The following is a 16,440-nucleotide window of genomic DNA, read 5'->3' as shown; positions in this document are numbered from 1 at the left end:
TGAACGTGCTCAATGTCGCCAGAGTGTCGTTGCGTCGTGCCCAAACGCTTGCTGGGTTGTTGTGTATGGTAGATGAGATGAACTTTACGAGATGAGTTCACCGCCGAGGTCCATGCCGAAGCTATCTACTTTTCCCATGTGGCCAGTCATGTGTGAAGCATCACCAGATGGAGCAATATTGTCGAAGTTGAGATGACGCCGTGCTTCGCGGACAGCAGCAGGTGTTCTGGTGGCGACAGGTGTGCGGTTCCACGACGATGCATTGACCTGCGCAGGGCTCGGGGACATGTTGAGGAACTCTGCAAAGTTGAGGTTCGTTGACGGTGTCGCAAGACCGAAGCCTGTATAATGAGAGCCACCACCACCAGGCGTGGACATCATCGACGAGGGAAGGGGTGTGGCTTTGGGCGGTGGAGTTGATGGGGCAAGCATTTGTGGCTTCTGGTGACCAGGTCGAACCGGTGTGGGTGATGTTGCGAGATACATCAAGAGGTTTGCGTCGTTGTCCCCATGTTTGCCTTCCCGAGCTGCGCCGGCAGCATTGAACCCCCGTTGTCGAAGACGTGCTGAACGTGCAACATCTGGGGGCGGTGTGCGTGGGGTTTTGGGCGGTGATGACTGGAAGGATGGTTGGAAATGCGATCTGTTCAGGGAGAAAGATGTAATGGGTAGGTCTTCGTCGTCGTCTTCGGACAGTAGGGGTGAATGCGGATCGGGAACGGTCGAGGTTTCAGAGACAAAGGACAGGCTCGGAACATGCTGACGGCCAAAACGGGCATGTCTGCGATGGCATACAGGCGAGGACTCGGGCAAGTGGAAGTTGTTCTTCCACGAGGTGGCAGCACTGGTGGCAGTCCTTACTTTGACACGGGCGTGGTTGCTCGATGCTGGGTACTTTGTTCGGTCGTGACGAGGTCGCTTGTTGTGGATGTAGCTGCCGGTGCTGACGGACCGACTGACTGAGCGGCGGACGTCGTCTGAGAATATGGGCGCTTGGAGGGGGGAGGAGTCGAGGATGCTGGGCTGGTAGAAGCGCTCGGAGACGCTGGATACGTCCGACATGGCTTCGTTGCTGGAGCCGGGGCGCTTGCGCTTGCGCTCGACACCGTCGAGGACAGGCTCAATGGCATCCAGGCTGAGACTCTCCCAGCCGTTCTTCATCTTGACGTTGGCCAGAGCGAGGCGGTTCTGCAGCGTCCGAGTCATCTGAAGAGCACAGTGTCAGCAAACAAGGGCGAGGGGTTGTACATAGGGAGATGGACCTTTGAGACCTGTGCCCTTCGCAGGACCTTGCTCGCAACTTCATCCTGTTCGGCCATGGTGTAGCAATTGCTGGAGGGGGCGTGTAGGGGGAGCCAGGCAGATGATATGGCCCTGTGGACGTCTCACTAGAGTTGCTACAGACGAAACAGCATGTGGGCGGAGCTGAGGTGACGGTCGGCAAGGAATGTGAGGAGCTGGCGATGCAAGGGGACTAGCTTCAAAGTCTGCGGCAGCACAGGCCCCGTGCTTGTCAGGGCGTTGTGGGAGTGATGATGAAGTCAAGATGCTAGGAGTCGCAAGCGGCACGAAAGCCCTAGTGACCCCATGGCGGGCTCCTATCCGGCGCTGGAGCCTTGTCCAAGTGCGCCTGCAACAAAGAAAACCTATGCTGCTGAGGGTTTGGCGAGCGGCAGGGGGGTGCGTCTGGTGGCTGCGGTAAAGTCGCTGACTAAGGCTCTTCGAGCGTAAGATATGGTATGCTATCGGTAACGTATCGACCTTTGGAATGTTTCAGGCCCGCCTTATCGCTGCAGGCCGTCGTCGGGGAACGGGCGCAAATCCGCGGATTCTGAAGCTACACCAGATGAATGCGCGCATGACGACGTGCAGAATCGGTAATGCCCTCGCAGCTCACGTGCATTACTCGTCTATGTCCATTGCGTACAGCTCGCCGTGTCCTGCCATGGATGTTTCACGCCCACGATACAACTGACAGTGCATGGCATGGCATGCCATCCCAAAGCGGCTAAAAGCTTTGGCAACGTCATTTGTTGAGTCGCGAACCTCCTCACCATGCGCTCGTCTCGGTGCAACCCACCATTCTGTCCATCTTCCGCAGTTGCGAGTAACCAACGCCCAATTCTTGCCAATTGACCCTTTTGGAAGCCTCTAGCGCGACCACCAGAGCTGCCTGTTCGGTCCTGCTAGCTTGCGTCGCCAGAGGTAGCTCTTCACGTCGGCGTCCTCTCCACGTAGACATTGCTGCCACTTTCTCAAACACAAACTTTCTTTGCTCTCTCCCGCCATACTGCATATTCTGCCTTCACTCGCTTCCCGCATGCATAGTAGCATAGCTATTGCCAGTAAAGCCTCCCGTTCGCTTGTTCCCACTCTACAGTGACTATCACGCCCGTATTACGCGTCCCCCCAGCTCCCCATAGCTCCCCCATCGCGCCCTCCGTATCGCTCGTTACCGTCGCTCATTACCTACGCCTATGATTCCTTAATTCGTCAAGCTTTTCAGACTAGCCCGAGGACCTCGAGACGCTACTTCTGGCCTACATCAGCGCTGTAGTTGTCACGATGCCGTCTTTCCTCAGAAACCTTGGTAGAAAGAGCAGCCGCATGTCCAAGAGCGGCGACCGGCCAACAACCAGTGCAGAGGGTCAGAATGCCAATGGTATAAACCGCCGTGTTTCCGCCTCTACTCTAGACTCGTCCCAAGTCGGCTCGTCGACGCCTTCTACCACCCCAGCCACCTCTACCACAGACGAAATCAACACCCAAACCAAAGACCTTACCAATGGCCCCACGCCTGCGCCTGCGCGACCTCAGCGACCGACTGTCGACCCCGTAAAACGCTACAGCATCAATGGCTTAGCATCGCCAACCTCGAACGGCTCCAACAGCTCGTTCAATAGATCTTCGCTACTCGCGCCGCGCGTCTTGTCTGTCTCGGATAACTCATGGGTACACCAACAGGTACTGCTGATATTTGGTCAGGTTGGGGAGACACAGAGCAAACCGTTGGACGGCACACTCACGGTTAATCACCATCAGGGCCGCTTCCCATCTACTTGCTGGCCAGTACACGATTCCCACTTCAAGGCCTTGGTGCATCTTGAGCCTGGCTGGAACAGGATCCGACTTGACTTTGCCTCGCCCAAGGTCTCTACGCCAAACACCTCCGTACCTGCTCATGCCTCCTTCATCAACATAAACTACCTCCCTTTGTCGCATTCGCCGCCCTTACAACTTGCAATCATATTGGGTCATGACTCCCCAGGTACATATGACGCCCCACCTGAGCGTATCCAGCGAGAGGGAAACAACCTTGACCTTGCGACCAAGAAATTCCGCATGGCTGCATACCTTTGGCAGGCCTTCACTGGCGAGCAGATGAAGCGTTATGGATTCGGTCGACGCTGTTTCCGTTTCGAAGACGCCTGGGAGCCTGGAACGCTAAGTTATCAAGATTGGGAACAGAATCAATACCGCACGCAGGCAAAGATTCACGTCATCCGCTCCAGAAAATCTGTCGCAGAGATACGCGATCTGCAACGCGCCCAGCAGTACGGTCCGGGGACGAAGAAAAATGAACTTTTCGACATTGCCATCGAGGCATGCAGAGATTACTTCCCCATGGTACCAGGCCAAAAGCATTACGTCTCCTGCCTGTTTCTTGACACGCATTGGGACACGCAAGAGAAGACAGTTCGAGGACATGCGGCTTTAGGTGGAGGAACTGGAGATCTACAACTGGCCATTTTCGGTTCCCACGCGCTTCACAGCTACCCATCGAGCATTGAAGAGGTTTTCCAGGCTTTCCAGGACTGCACCAAAACCGACACTGCATTCGTCGCGAATGACTGCAACGAATCTGGAAGCAACTGGGAAGCTGCTAACATAGGAATTGGTGCCCATCTCCACGAGACGGGGCATCTCTTCGGTTGTCCTCATCAGGAGTCGGGTGTCATGTTACGTGACTACGTTACGTTAAACCGCACCTTCACATGTCGAGAGCCCTACTCAACACGCACCAAGTCACCTGGTCAGCGGCTAGTCTTGCCAAACGATGAATGCAGATGGCACAAATTAGACGTACTACGTTTCCGATTCCATCCTTGCTTCCGCATACCTATCGACAACCCAAATATCAACGGAGATGGCAGTGTGCAAGTGTGGACGGTTGACGTTGGCCAAGGTGGCGTCATCGCGACCTCGAAATCGGGCATCGCTTGGGCTGAGCTGTACACAGAAGGAGACGATGTCTGTCATTACTGGAAAGAGTTTCCTGAACAAGACAACCAATACCCACGACAGGTTACACTGGAAGAAAGCACCCTGCGTGCCTTGCTACCGAAAGAAAAACAAAAGTCACGCCTCAAGCTCGAGGTGTACTCCGCTGGTGGAGGCAAGCACGTTGTTGAAGATTTCAGTCAGCTCTCAAACCAGAAGAATGCACGCATCAAGATACCGGACGGCCGATGGGGCTACCGTGGGGGAAAACTAGGTTACTCACAAATGGAGGGTTCACAGCCGCAGGAAGTGATTTTCGATTACGTCCACATTCAGACCAAGCTTTTACTTAGCATCAAAGTGTACCATGGTTCCGCCATGGATGGATTGGAGTTTGTGTACGAAGATACGGACACCCAACTCTTCGGCAAGCGAGGAGGCAGTATGTCTGAGTTTGCACTAGATACGCGAAAAGGAGAGCTGTTGCTGGGCTTTTCTCTGCGTGCCGGACTATGGATCGACGGTCTACAGATACTAACAAGCTTGGGACGGAAGAGCGAGTGGTATGGAAACCCGAATGGCGGCAGCGGGTACGTATGGATCATACTCATAACAATTGCCAGCTAACTATATGCAGGCATACGCTTATCCCTCCCCGTGGCTACACCATCGGTGGTCTATCCGGTTCTTGCGCACAATGGCTCGACGGGTTTTCGCTGATTATCACGCGGTGATTGCGCTAGTGTAACTTTTCATATCTTGCCTGGTTCTGTTTGCGGCCATTATGTTACCTACATCAGAACAGACAGTTCGGCCGTCGAGTAGCTACCACCAGACACTACATGCTGCGTCACTATTGTCCTGAATGAAGTTTCTGGACAAGCTGACTTGATTACTGGGAGCGGAGCATCCCCTTTGGCATGTTTGCACAGCTCTAGCTGCTTTGGGCGAACAAACTTGATTCGCAGATTTACAATCATGATACCACAGTCATTGAGCTTGACTTTCTTTGTAACAGTAGCAATTTCAATAGGGTTCTTGAAACAATGGGTTTGTCGTAATAGGATAATCATTCTGAAGGGCTTCACACGTATCTGTCTTCTGCGCTTTCTACCATTGTTTCATTGATAATAGGGTATCATCGTATTTTGTACGCCCGCTAATCGATCACAGCATCGTTATGCAACCTGATCTTTCCTCTCTCCCTCTCACCACGACCAAATTCGATTGCCCCCATTGTCCGAACGCGAAGACCCACGTACACAACACACTGGGTCGCGTTCCTCTTCAACGCTATGGTCTAGGGCTTGGGAATCTTGACACTCTTGCTGACCATCAAACATCCGTGAAGTATGAACATGGCTACAACAGGGTGGAACTCAAATGCCGTGCCCTCGAGCCAAAGGCCCATGGGAACCTGTTCCAACGTCCAGCCCTTGTACACCCAGTACGCCATGACTTGGACAATGCCCAGAGACATGGGGATGGGGGTGCCCTCAAAGTACTTGCTCTTGCCTGTCGCATCCTTTGGCACCATAGCAACCGTGACATTGAATCTCGCCAAACGTGTAAGACCGCAGAGCACGAAAAAGCTCAGGAGTAGATGGTCGACAGGTGTTCGCAGACCGAGACAGAAGGCAGCGGCGGCGGGGCTAACGCCAAATGAGACGAGGTCAGCCAAGGAATCAAGTTCCTGGCCCATGAGCGATGCCTTCTTGCGCCAGCGAGCGACTTTGCCGTCCATGAAGTCGAAGAAGAGTCCGAGGGGGATGAAGCCGAGGGCGAAGTACAAGTTGGTGTAGTTGAAGGGGTCCGACTGCGTGCAGTAGCGGAGAGAGGAAAAGATGGACATGACGCCGCAGAAGCCTGAAATTTATCGTCTCAGCGCATGCCTTGATTCTTCGGCTGAACAGCCGAGTGTTATGTTGGCCAGGAGAGGTCGGCGTCGGAAAACGTACCATTGAGCTCAGTAATGAAATCAGCCAGATGCAGGGCCCTCACGAGAGAGAAATGTCCAGCTTCCTGGGACAAGAGCCTCGCCTGTTTGTCCTGCGCTGTTGTTCCCGTTAGTCTTTCCTTGAACCCATGCGACGATGCTATTTTGCGTCAACATACCCTCACCCTTTGCTGGCGGCATCCCGTCCTTGGGCTGCGGCTCTCCGCCGTTCCGTCGTTGCGACATATTGTGTTTGTGTGGTGTAGTAGGCGCTTCTGCTCGCTCAAACGAGGTTTAATTGCGCGAGGTGGAATTTGGGAAAAGAGGGAAGTGCGGGAAAGTTAAGGGTCTAGGTAGGGTTGTTGCATGGAGAAAGCTTGTTGTTGGTGTGAGCAGGCGGGCAGTGACGTGCCCTGCGCCATTAGATCCAGGCTTGGGAGACCAACGTCATTTTCGTCCTACGCAAACTTCCGCGTTGCTCTGCACAGCCCGCCTCAGCCCCGTGATTTGCCATGGGCGACAATTTCAATGTTGGCTATTTGATATCGGCAGTCATGCCCGGCAATGTAGGCTTCGCTCGTCTATCAGGTTGAGCGAGTTGCGCGTCTAGTCGGACTTGTTCGTAGCCTCGAAAGAGTGTCGTGCTTGTCGGCAGCACACCGTGCAGTTGCTTTAGGATATATACCGATGGAGTTGCAGCAGTTCAGATATTATGCATTACGAGTATGTCTATATAGCAACAAAATTTTACAAGAAGTATATCATGCATCAACACTGGTCATCATGGAATGCTCGAAGTCTAATACACCGCCCTCGTCGTGATGATGGCCAATGGTTGAGACTCTACTTCCGCCTGCTCACCATCTTGGTGATGGCATGCCTTATGATGGTGCCAGCCTTCTCTGTCTCCTTCTTTGTCAGGCCGCTGGTCACACATACTTTGAGTGCAGGCGTAGGTTGCCAGCCTGCGTCTCGGGGGTTTAGTCCAAGACCAAGAGGGAAAGACTTGAGTCGTGTTATGAGAACGCCGTTCGCGAGACACTGTGACTGTCAGCACATTGTCCAAGATCAACCTTACATACACCATTAGGATACGTACCTCATCGACAACTTCCCTAAATATCTGATTTTGGTCTTCGATACTCAACTTCTTGTTGTCAATGACTTCGTCTTTCAGAACAAGTAGCATGATCGGGTTGTCACCCGAACTACTACATCGGACCCAGTCGCTCCTGGGGTCCAACTGCCCCCTCATGGCTTTCACATTCTCCCTGAGTCCTGCCAAAATATCCGGTTGTTGTTGCAATAAGCTGATAGTCTCACTGGCAGTTGTACTCAGCAAAGCAGGGAGGGCAGCCGAGTAGGTATAAGACGCCGAGGAAATACGCTGATGCTCAACGACTTCCTCATTGCCAGCGCAGAAACCTCCTGCCGCACAGAGAGGGCCGGATAGCGAACCGATAATCATATCTACTTCTGCAGCATCGACATTTTGCGCTTCGGTGACACCGCCGCCGGTGCGGCCGAGGACGCCGTAGGACCAGGTTTCGTCGAGGATCAGTCGGAATTTGTATTTGAGCTTGAGTTCGACCTTTTCAATATGTTAGCTAACCCATCCAGGTGCCTCTGAAGCATGAGTATGTGATGGACGTACAATCTTGGGCAGGTTCACCACATCCCCAATGTTCTCAAATAGGCCCTCAGTAATGATGAAGCGTCTGGTGAGCGGCTTCTTGGCCTGCTCTTTGACAACCTTCTTGAGTACGTTTTCCAGATCCTCCATGTCATTGTGTTCAAACCACCTGACGGTACTGCGGCTGATTTGAATGCCCTTCCTTGCAGCAAAGTTGAGCGCGCGGTCTGCCACGATGATGTCTCCTCTCTTGCTGAAACTGGGAATAACACTGCTTATAGTCGAGAAGGATTGTGCGTAAATGATGCAGGCAGGGACACCGAGATGTGCAGCGACATCGGCTTCGGTCTTCATGTGGACGTCCTGTGTACCATAGAAGCCGGGGGGGCCACAGGGGCCAACGCCGTAAGTCCGCAGGGTCTGAATGGCCTTGTCTTTTAGGACATCGTTGGAAAGGAAGTTGTAGAAGTTGTATGAGGCAAGATTCGTTACGGTTCGGCCGTTGGAGAGCTTCGACTTGGGACCGGTAGGGCTGCGCGGTACTTGGTTAGCATTGATTCGCGACCATAAGAGGCCATTGGGGCTGTAGGCTGTCATACCCAACAATGATGGGCCGCTTCTCGTTGTCCAACTCCTCGAGCGCAGTAGTCGGTGCAACAAGCGGTTCTGGGGTCCAGTCTTCGACCAGTTCATCAATCTCCTATTTGCTTGTCAGCCCGCCACATCCGCGCATCTGTATCCAAGGCGCGGAGCATACGGCATCGGTGAGCTGCACTTTCTTCTGGGTGCTGTATTTGGGTGCGAGCAAGTAGCGCACCGCAAAGAGGAACAAGAATAACTCTATTGCGCTGCGAACGGGGTCGTTCTGGTAACTCGACTTGATGTAGCGGACGGCGATAGCGGACCCTGGTATGCGATTGAATTGCGCATTGGCATCGGTGAAGAAGCGCGTAGTAACATTCTGTATTTCATTGAGATCCATGATGGCTATTTGTTGCGTGGTTGTTGGTGTAGGGGCTGCGGCGAAAGGGCGGAGGTGAACCCTGGGCAACTTCAACGCCTAATGGCTCATCTCGCAAGGACCTCCGTTTCGGGGTTTCACGAGTAGGTTTCTCAAAAGGGCAAGAATATCACTTCAGACCACACGTATCAAAGACAATATTAAAAGGCGCAGGAGAGACTTGAGTTTAAGACATCCATGTATTTATCTGCAATGCATTCACTTTCTAAGATATTCGCCTTCCCGTGATGAACCAAAACAACCCTTCGTAGTATATGTGCAGGCAAGTCCGCGCCTTAGGCGGACATCGGTGTTCAAAAAGAGAGAAAGCAGGTCGATAGCCTGCTGTGTAACGCCAGAAAACGAAGGAAATGCTGTAGTGGATATTACAATCATTATGGGACCAACCAAGTCGCCACGCTCATGATTCGCCAAGGTTGTACAATACAGGCTGCGAAAGCAGAACAAAACGATTCGCAACGTTTGCTTTTAGTATGCCATGTACCGGCGGAATCGACGAGCGGCATCGTCGGTCGAAGCGGCGGCACCACCACCTCCAGTTGCGTCCACAGCGGGGTTCCACACAGGGCAAGGACGTTCATCAACACACTTGCCAGTAGGAGTGTTGGTAGTGTCGTTGTTGCTGAAGCCTGTAGGCTGCAAGATCTCCATTGGCAATGTCACGGAGAGCTTGATGTACTTTCCGGCGACGATCGGACCCACGATTAAAGCCAGGAAGACGACGAGCAGGACAAAGTAGAGGATGGCGTAGCGCACGACACGACGCTTGCGAAGCTTGGTCTGCTTGAGCGAGTAGATGGGAGGACGGATCTGGCGACTGTTAAACGTTAGTAGTGGTTCATCAAACAGAGTGGGAGTGGAACATACCTGGGACGGAGCCAGAACAACATCATGGAGTGGCCCTTGTCGGCGTAGGGAATCAACAAGATCGGAAGCATGAAGAAAAGAAGGACGTGACCAAGGATAAAGTCTGCGGCGAAGAAGCCCAACTCGGTGATCTTGCAGAGGAACTCACGACCAGGTTGAGAGATCGTGTGCCATCCCATGGTGTACCACTTTCCTGTCCACCAGGCAATGTTGGCAGTGTCAGCCTTGAACTCACGAGTGAGAGCAAGAGTGATGATAAGCTTGAACACGAATCGCTGGATAGCGACAACAGCGATCATACCAGACAAAGCTCTGGGGAAGCTGAAGCCCTCGAGGAACATGAGCACAACGAAGAAGATAAGGAGGACAAGGACAGCGATAGCGTGAGCAATGGCAGCCAAGACAGCTCCGAACTTCTTGCAGCACATGCTGAGCAAGGGACCCGCACAACAAGCCAAAGCAAACATGCCTCCCAAGACACCTGCATTGATAGCGACAGGACCGAAGGCAATAATTGCGATACGGACGAGGGCACCGGACTTCTTGGGGTCACCAGTGGCGGTGTCGTCGTCTTTGTGACGGTTGTCGTTGACACCGGTCTGGGCGTTGATGAACAAGAAGGGGATGAGAGTGATTGCGACCAAAACGAGAGGTCCAAGGATCTCACTCATGAAGATGTTGGTGAAGTGAGCACGAGGGACATCGCCTGAGAGTTTAGCTGATGGGTCGCCGAGAATCTTGCGCTTGAAACCAGTGATACGTGTGCGAGAAAGACGGCAGTAACCAATCCAGGAGGCACTGTGGGACCTAGTGTTGCCACGAGACAACCAGCGAAGGTACTCCCTGTAGTCGATGAAGAAGTCGTCCCATGAGAACTGGTGGGGGTTGAAAAGGAACGGTGCCAGGCACAAGGACATCAGGGACGCCCAGAAGTAGATGAGCCATGGTCCCCAGACAGTAATGGTGGCGAACAGCAACATCATCAAGGAGCGGGCACCAATGTAGATCGAAGGACCAGCGAATCGCGAGAACAGGATACCGAAGGGAATGCGAGCAGTTGCGAAACCACGGCCGGTACCGATGTAACGAGCACCACCATATGACAAGTTGGTGTGGAGAGCGTTGGAGTAGATCTGGGTGACAAAAACTTCGAAGAAGGGCGATCCAGAGGAGAAGTGCTTGGCGAGACGAGTCGCGGCACGCCAAAATCCTCGCTCAGTCAACTCTTGAACCACGAGCGGCACGAAAGAGATGAAGAAGACGATGAAGATGGAGACGATACAACGCGAGACCCAGTCGAACACGGGAACCAAGTTGGCACAGCCGTTGGGCCATTGAGGATCGGTGATGGGGATATCCTTGTTGAACTGGCAGAGAATGGTCTCGTGGTTGAGCGCTCCGAGATTGAGGAGGACGAACATGAAGCACTGGACCGACAACATAATGAACATGTTGTTGATGTGGAAACCAGGATGGGCGTAGTAGAAGGACAGGAAGCGGTCGAGAGGAAGTTGAGTACCCATGTAGTAGTACTCGCGAGACAACATCTGCTCTCCCATACCAGTACCAATCTTGGTGGTGAAGTTGAGAACGGAACCGAAACCCAAATCACGACCCTTACCACACTGGTAGTATTCGCAATGCTTTATGCGACCACCACGAAGGAGAGCGTTCATACCAGCGTAAATATCCTCGTTGAGATGAAGACCCTTTTGAGCCTTGGACACTCCACCACGAGTAGTCATGAAGATACCGTTGAGGAAATCGGGATGACCGTAATGGAGCTTGCCACCAATCTGAGCCAATGTACGAGCGAACATAGTACCGAATGTCTGTTCCTTTCCGGCAGCGATGTCACCAAGGATACCAATGTTCTCGGAGAAAATGTATTCACGGGCTCCGAGAATGGCGACAGGGTTGAACTTGGTGCTAGGAAGGCCAGGGGTGTATGGGGAGACGTTATCAGTGGTCATCTCTTCGAACTCAGCGAGAACGCTGCGAATCTTGAGGCACTCCTCGAGGTAGTTGTCCTGGTTGGCGTCGATAAGCTGGATGTATTCTCCACGGTAGAAGATGATGGAGTGGTTCTGGTTGTCGGACTTTCCGTCACCAAGAATGGGGTTACCAGAGAGTTGAATGCGGAACTTGGGACGACGCATGCCGTTGTCCATGATCTCAGAGTGACCGTCGATAAGAGCAGAGTAGATGCGGGGCTCCTCGCCCTCGTTCTCCGGAGGCTCTTCGTCCAGGTAGGCAATTTGGAGGTCGGGGTACGCACGGAGAAGGAACTCAGTGTTCTCACGCTCCTCGGTGTTGAACTTGGCGTAACGCTGCATAGACACGCAGATCTTGTACTTGCGCCTAGCCATGCGCTCAAGTTCACGCTCGAGCTTGTCAGAGTTGCCACCGAACATCTGGACGACCTCAGGGTTCTCGACACGGTAGAGAAGCTTGATGGCACGACTGTAGTTCATGAAACCAGAGATGGTACGGTAAAGTGTTTGCGAGCGGAGGGAAGCCCAGATACGAGTGCGAAGGGTGTACTCAGGAGCGGCCGACTTGAAACCAATGCAGTAGAAAGGAAGATCGTCAATCTTGCTCTTAGCGGTATCCTTCTCGCCCTTCTCGTCGTCACCGTTGAATTGAGATGTCTCATCGGCGAGAATCTTGGTGTCCTTGACGAAGCAGTCCCACTCATGAGGATGCAGCTGTTTGAGGTACTCAAGGAGAGTGACACGGGAGTATGGCTCATCCTCGCGAATAATTTCACGGAGTGACAAAAGGATCTTTTCACCGTAGTGAGGAATCAAGACAGTGAATGTCGGCATGTTGTCCACGGGGAGAGGCTCAGGGATGGGAGTTGACAAGGACTGAGCGAAGAAAGAGATACGACGCTCGGCCTCGCTCTGAGCAGGGAAGAACTCGGTCTTGAAGGAGTGATCTTCCTGGGACACAAAGAAGGTAGGAGCGCGCAGGGTGCGCTTGCCCTCCTGCTCAGAGGGAACCTGGTGATAGAGGAGCTTCTGAACGTGGTCGATCGCAAGGAGATGCTCACGGTACATAGAGATGACCACGGCATTCCAGATTTGCGAGATGAGAACCTTGGGCTTGTACTTGATCTCCATATCGGTAGTGGCAAGAACCTTCGAGTAGATACGCTTGGGCAAACGGGAGAAGATGTTCCTCCATGGCGTCCAGATGGAAACACCGAGGTAGAACGATCGAGAGACCGAGAACAACATGTTTGCAATGATGTACCAGAGGTAGGAATCCAAGAAGAACAAGATCAAGTCCATGAAGTACATGAGACCGAGCAGGATTCTGGGCTGGTACTTGCAAAGAATGTTGCCGATGATAGCATCTCCCAGACAGTCAGGCTTCTTCATGTGAGAAAGAATACGAATTGGGTCCTTGATCGACAGAGTCAAGAAGAAGTAGGACTCAGCGAGCTTGGCAGCAAAGACCAAGACCCACAGGCCGTATGACATCCACTTGTCGTTTCCGTTGAGACGAGGGTAGCTGGCGGTGAACGTCTGACTGGCGACATACTTGCGAGAGTTGCGTGTCAAGTAGCTACCGAACAGGCCGCCGATGGGCATGAGGGAGAAGAAGATGAAGGTGACCAAGGCAATGGCGAACTGAACACCACCAAGTACGTTGGCGATGGTACCAGTGCGCTTGTCCAGACCAAAGATGTAGACACTTGGAGCAATGTTGACGACGAAAACCGCAATCAGGAACAAGAGGCGCTTGGTCAAGTGCTGAGCACCAGCCCATCGGCGAGGGACGTAGCACCATTCACAGATGGTGGCGAAGATCTGGATGAAGGCCGCGATGGTACCACCAAGAGCGACAGCAGAAAGAGTAGCAGCCTTTTCGGGCTTCTGGTCTAGCTGTTGCTGGTAATTCTTGGTGTAAAGAGGCTGCGAGTTGTATGCCGTGTAGAACCAGAAAGAAGTCAAGTGAATGACCCAAATACGGTTGAAGTTGATCACCATGTGGAACCATGAACGACGCTCGTAGTAAGTCTTGAAGAAAACCTTCTTCCACAAGACATCCTTCAGCTTGAGGTAACGCTCAGCGGGTGGGATGTCGACGAGGCGAGACTTGTCCTCGAAAACGATGCGTTCGAGACCCTCGGGGTACCAGAAAAGCTGGTTCATGTCGTCGTATCCGATAATGGCTGCGTGATCGCGTTCACGTCGAACGTACTTGCCATCTTGGATCTCGTAACCTTGGTCACGGCAGTACTGGTACAGCGGCGTGATGACTTGGTTGAGGTATGTGAATTCCTCGATTGGCTCGGTTTGGGCTTGTCCGGCAGGCGAGTTTAGCCAGTCGTCGGCACACTTGAAGATGAAGCACATAAGTTCAGGCATGAAACGGACCTGGTTGGCTTCTCCCCAGCAGAGCAGGTAGAGAGCAACCTGACGCACGCGATCATGTTGAGACATGCGGTTCATGCGCGTCTTCCAGCGGTATTCAGCTGCCTCCAGACTGTTGTCACCCTCGTAAGCGTCAAGAGTTTCCTGCTCGTTGCCTGGGTTCTCGCTGGCCTTCTTCTTAGCGGCCTTGCGGGCCTTGCGGGTCCTGCGGCTAGCTTTTCCAAGGTTCATGTTGGCAAAGCCAACAGCATCATCCAGGTCCAGATGGGCGGCAAAGTACCACCTGCGGTAGTTGGCATTTTCTCCACCGATGTAATCGGCATGGAGAGACAGAAGAGCCTGGTTTGGCGACATGCGGGAGGCACGCGAATCGAGCAGAGTCATGAAATGATCGTACATGTTGCGCATGCTGTCACGCTGGAAGCCGAACTTAGCGGTCAAGTCCAGGAAGATATCCTCGATCTCCTCCTTTGTGCAAGGAATCTGAGCCTCAGCAGTCCAAGCTGGGTACGGCTCGCGAGACCTTTGCCCAGCAGGAAGGGCGTTCGAGTAGTCCATGCCGTATATAGGAGTTGAAGCACCAGAAGAGCGGTTACCACCGTATGACACCTGAGACGAAGGAGGGCGGTAGCCGCGGTTGCCCTCGGCGTAGCTGTTATACCTCTCGTCGCCGCGACCGTAGTAGTCCATGTCCGTGGCGCGGGCCATGTCGGAACGCATGGTGAAGTCGCTGAAGGTCTCGGAGTCCTCCTCGGAGTCGTGTTGACGGCGGCGAGGCTGTTGGCCGTTGGCGGCATAGCCGTCTTGCGCACCACCCTGGTCGTAGTACTGGTCGTTGTAATACTCGTCCTGGTAACCTTGCTGGCCTCGGTCGTCATAGTAGCCGTTTTGTTGATAGTGGCCACCCTGTTGCTGGCCATCATAGTAACCTCTGCGCGTCTGTTAGCATGTGATGGTGCACTGGTCCGAAGGCAGAAATACGCACTGTTCGTCGTAGTAAGCATCACCATGTTGGCCCTGTTGCTGGTACTGGGCGCCGTGCGCATCGTCGTGGTACTGGCTGTACTGGTCGTCGTGGTAGTAGGCGTCCTGGCCCTGCTGGCCCTGGGCGTGCCCTTGAGTCTGGCCGTAGCCGTCGTCGTAGTGGCCTCCCTGCGGATGTCCGGACATCGTGGGAAGCTATTAGGGTTGGATGTAGAATCTGCAAGGCGAAGTGTCAATAAGTGTCGCACGGGGAGCCGCCAGTGGTGAAACGGCAGACGTCGGAAGAATGGCCGTACCTCAAACAATGGGCATTAGGAGCGGCAGAGTCAAATTGCTCGTAGATGGACTGCCGTGTAAGACAATTGATGCGAGGAGCACTGGGGTGCGGATTGTTGTTGTTGAACGAGTGTGTTGGGGTGACGATCTCTCAGTAGCACGGCGGATTGCTCGTGCCTGCTTGATGGCGAGAGTCGAATGTTGTGGTCGTAACGAGCGAGTGGAAAGCTGGTTATGCAGCCGTGTCGTGGTTGCCAGGAGAGACGCGCGGCGAATCGGCGCTTGTCAGTCGCTGGGGCAAAAGTTGGAATTAGGCTGGTAGAAGTGGCGGGTAGCGGCTCTCCTCTTTAAGCGTCGAGAGAGCTGTCGGCGAGTACACTACACAGCCTCAACGCAATGAAACGAGAGGCAATGTAGAAGAAAACGGACACGGGGGGAAGAAAGGGTGGGTGAGTGAGCGACAGTGTGGAATGCGGAAGGGCAGGCAAAGAGCTTTTTAGCAGCTTCCCCTGAAAATGAAAGGTACGACCGCCAAGCTAGCCTAACGCCGTCAGAGACGCTGCGCATGGGTCCCCTTCGCTAGCATTCACTTCCCGATATTGAGTCGCCCCTCTAAAAACGGCATCGGAGATCATGGACATATGCACACTACAAAGATGCACGATTGCGCTCACTCGAGCTACAGATGCTCTGATCTGCTGTTCCCACTGCTCCTCCCAGCCTCTCTGCTCTCGTCTCCCAGGGCGGTGGCGCGAGTTTTCTGGGAATGGAAACCAGACTACCATGGGATCTCCGATCTGGTTGCATATCGATAATACCTTTTCCCGAAGATACCAACAAAGACATTGCCCACTCTGCTTGCCGTCAACCGGTTCAGATGCACCATCGCTTTGGGTGAGTCGGCTGACAGCTGGATGCTACCACTCTCCCTTGCCTTCCTCCGCTTCTGCTTGCCTTTCACGCTCGTTGCATTCGTCATGGCCTTCACGTCACGACTGTTGCCCCCAGCCATAGACAGAGGCTGCACCGCACGGTGCCAGAGGCCCGCGCTGATCAGACAACGACTAGCGACCCGGCAGACCAAATCATTCCCGCCATCTTCGCCCGCTGCTCGACC

General features: G+C 53.5%; 5 protein-coding genes across 5 annotated transcripts; 1 reads left to right on the top strand and 4 right to left on the bottom strand.

The window, feature by feature from the left end:
* Window positions 1–84: 84 nt before the first annotated feature.
* J4E82_002840 (uncharacterized protein) lies at window positions 85–1,319 on the bottom strand (the record flags this gene model as incomplete). Its single annotated transcript, XM_051729135.1, has 2 exons — window positions 85–1,206; window positions 1,263–1,319. 2 exons carry the CDS (start codon window positions 1,317–1,319, stop codon window positions 85–87), a joined length of 1,179 nt encoding a protein of 392 aa, XP_051591227.1.
* Window positions 1,320–2,565: 1,246 nt separating this feature from the next.
* J4E82_002839 (uncharacterized protein) lies at window positions 2,566–4,955 on the top strand (the record flags this gene model as incomplete). Its single annotated transcript, XM_051729134.1, has 2 exons — window positions 2,566–4,811; window positions 4,859–4,955. 2 exons carry the CDS (start codon window positions 2,566–2,568, stop codon window positions 4,953–4,955), a joined length of 2,343 nt encoding a protein of 780 aa, XP_051591226.1.
* Window positions 4,956–5,521: 566 nt separating this feature from the next.
* J4E82_002838 (uncharacterized protein) lies at window positions 5,522–6,403 on the bottom strand (the record flags this gene model as incomplete). The annotated part of the gene is made up of 3 exons (XM_051729133.1): window positions 5,522–6,087; window positions 6,180–6,275; window positions 6,337–6,403. The coding sequence occupies 3 exons, from the start codon at window positions 6,401–6,403 to the stop codon at window positions 5,522–5,524; spliced, it is 729 nt and encodes a 242-aa protein (XP_051591225.1).
* A 597-nt stretch (window positions 6,404–7,000) lies between these two features.
* Window positions 7,001–8,772, bottom strand: J4E82_002837 (uncharacterized protein; the record flags this gene model as incomplete). The annotated part of the gene is made up of 5 exons (XM_051729132.1): window positions 7,001–7,198; window positions 7,257–7,748; window positions 7,812–8,322; window positions 8,390–8,490; window positions 8,548–8,772. The coding sequence occupies 5 exons, from the start codon at window positions 8,770–8,772 to the stop codon at window positions 7,001–7,003; spliced, it is 1,527 nt and encodes a 508-aa protein (XP_051591224.1).
* A 507-nt stretch (window positions 8,773–9,279) lies between these two features.
* Window positions 9,280–15,233, bottom strand: J4E82_002836 (uncharacterized protein; the record flags this gene model as incomplete). The annotated part of the gene is made up of 3 exons (XM_051729131.1): window positions 9,280–9,628; window positions 9,679–14,994; window positions 15,049–15,233. 3 exons carry the CDS (start codon window positions 15,231–15,233, stop codon window positions 9,280–9,282), a joined length of 5,850 nt encoding a protein of 1,949 aa, XP_051591223.1.
* Between the last annotated feature and the right edge of the window lie 1,207 nt (window positions 15,234–16,440).

This window comes from Alternaria postmessia, assembly GCF_024291825.1.
Source record: "Alternaria postmessia strain BMP 2775 chromosome Unknown scaffold_11, whole genome shotgun sequence".
Taxonomy (NCBI): domain Eukaryota; kingdom Fungi; phylum Ascomycota; class Dothideomycetes; order Pleosporales; family Pleosporaceae; genus Alternaria; species Alternaria postmessia.
Note: the sequence above shows the minus strand (reverse complement) of the source record. Positions and strands in the feature narration are given on the sequence as shown.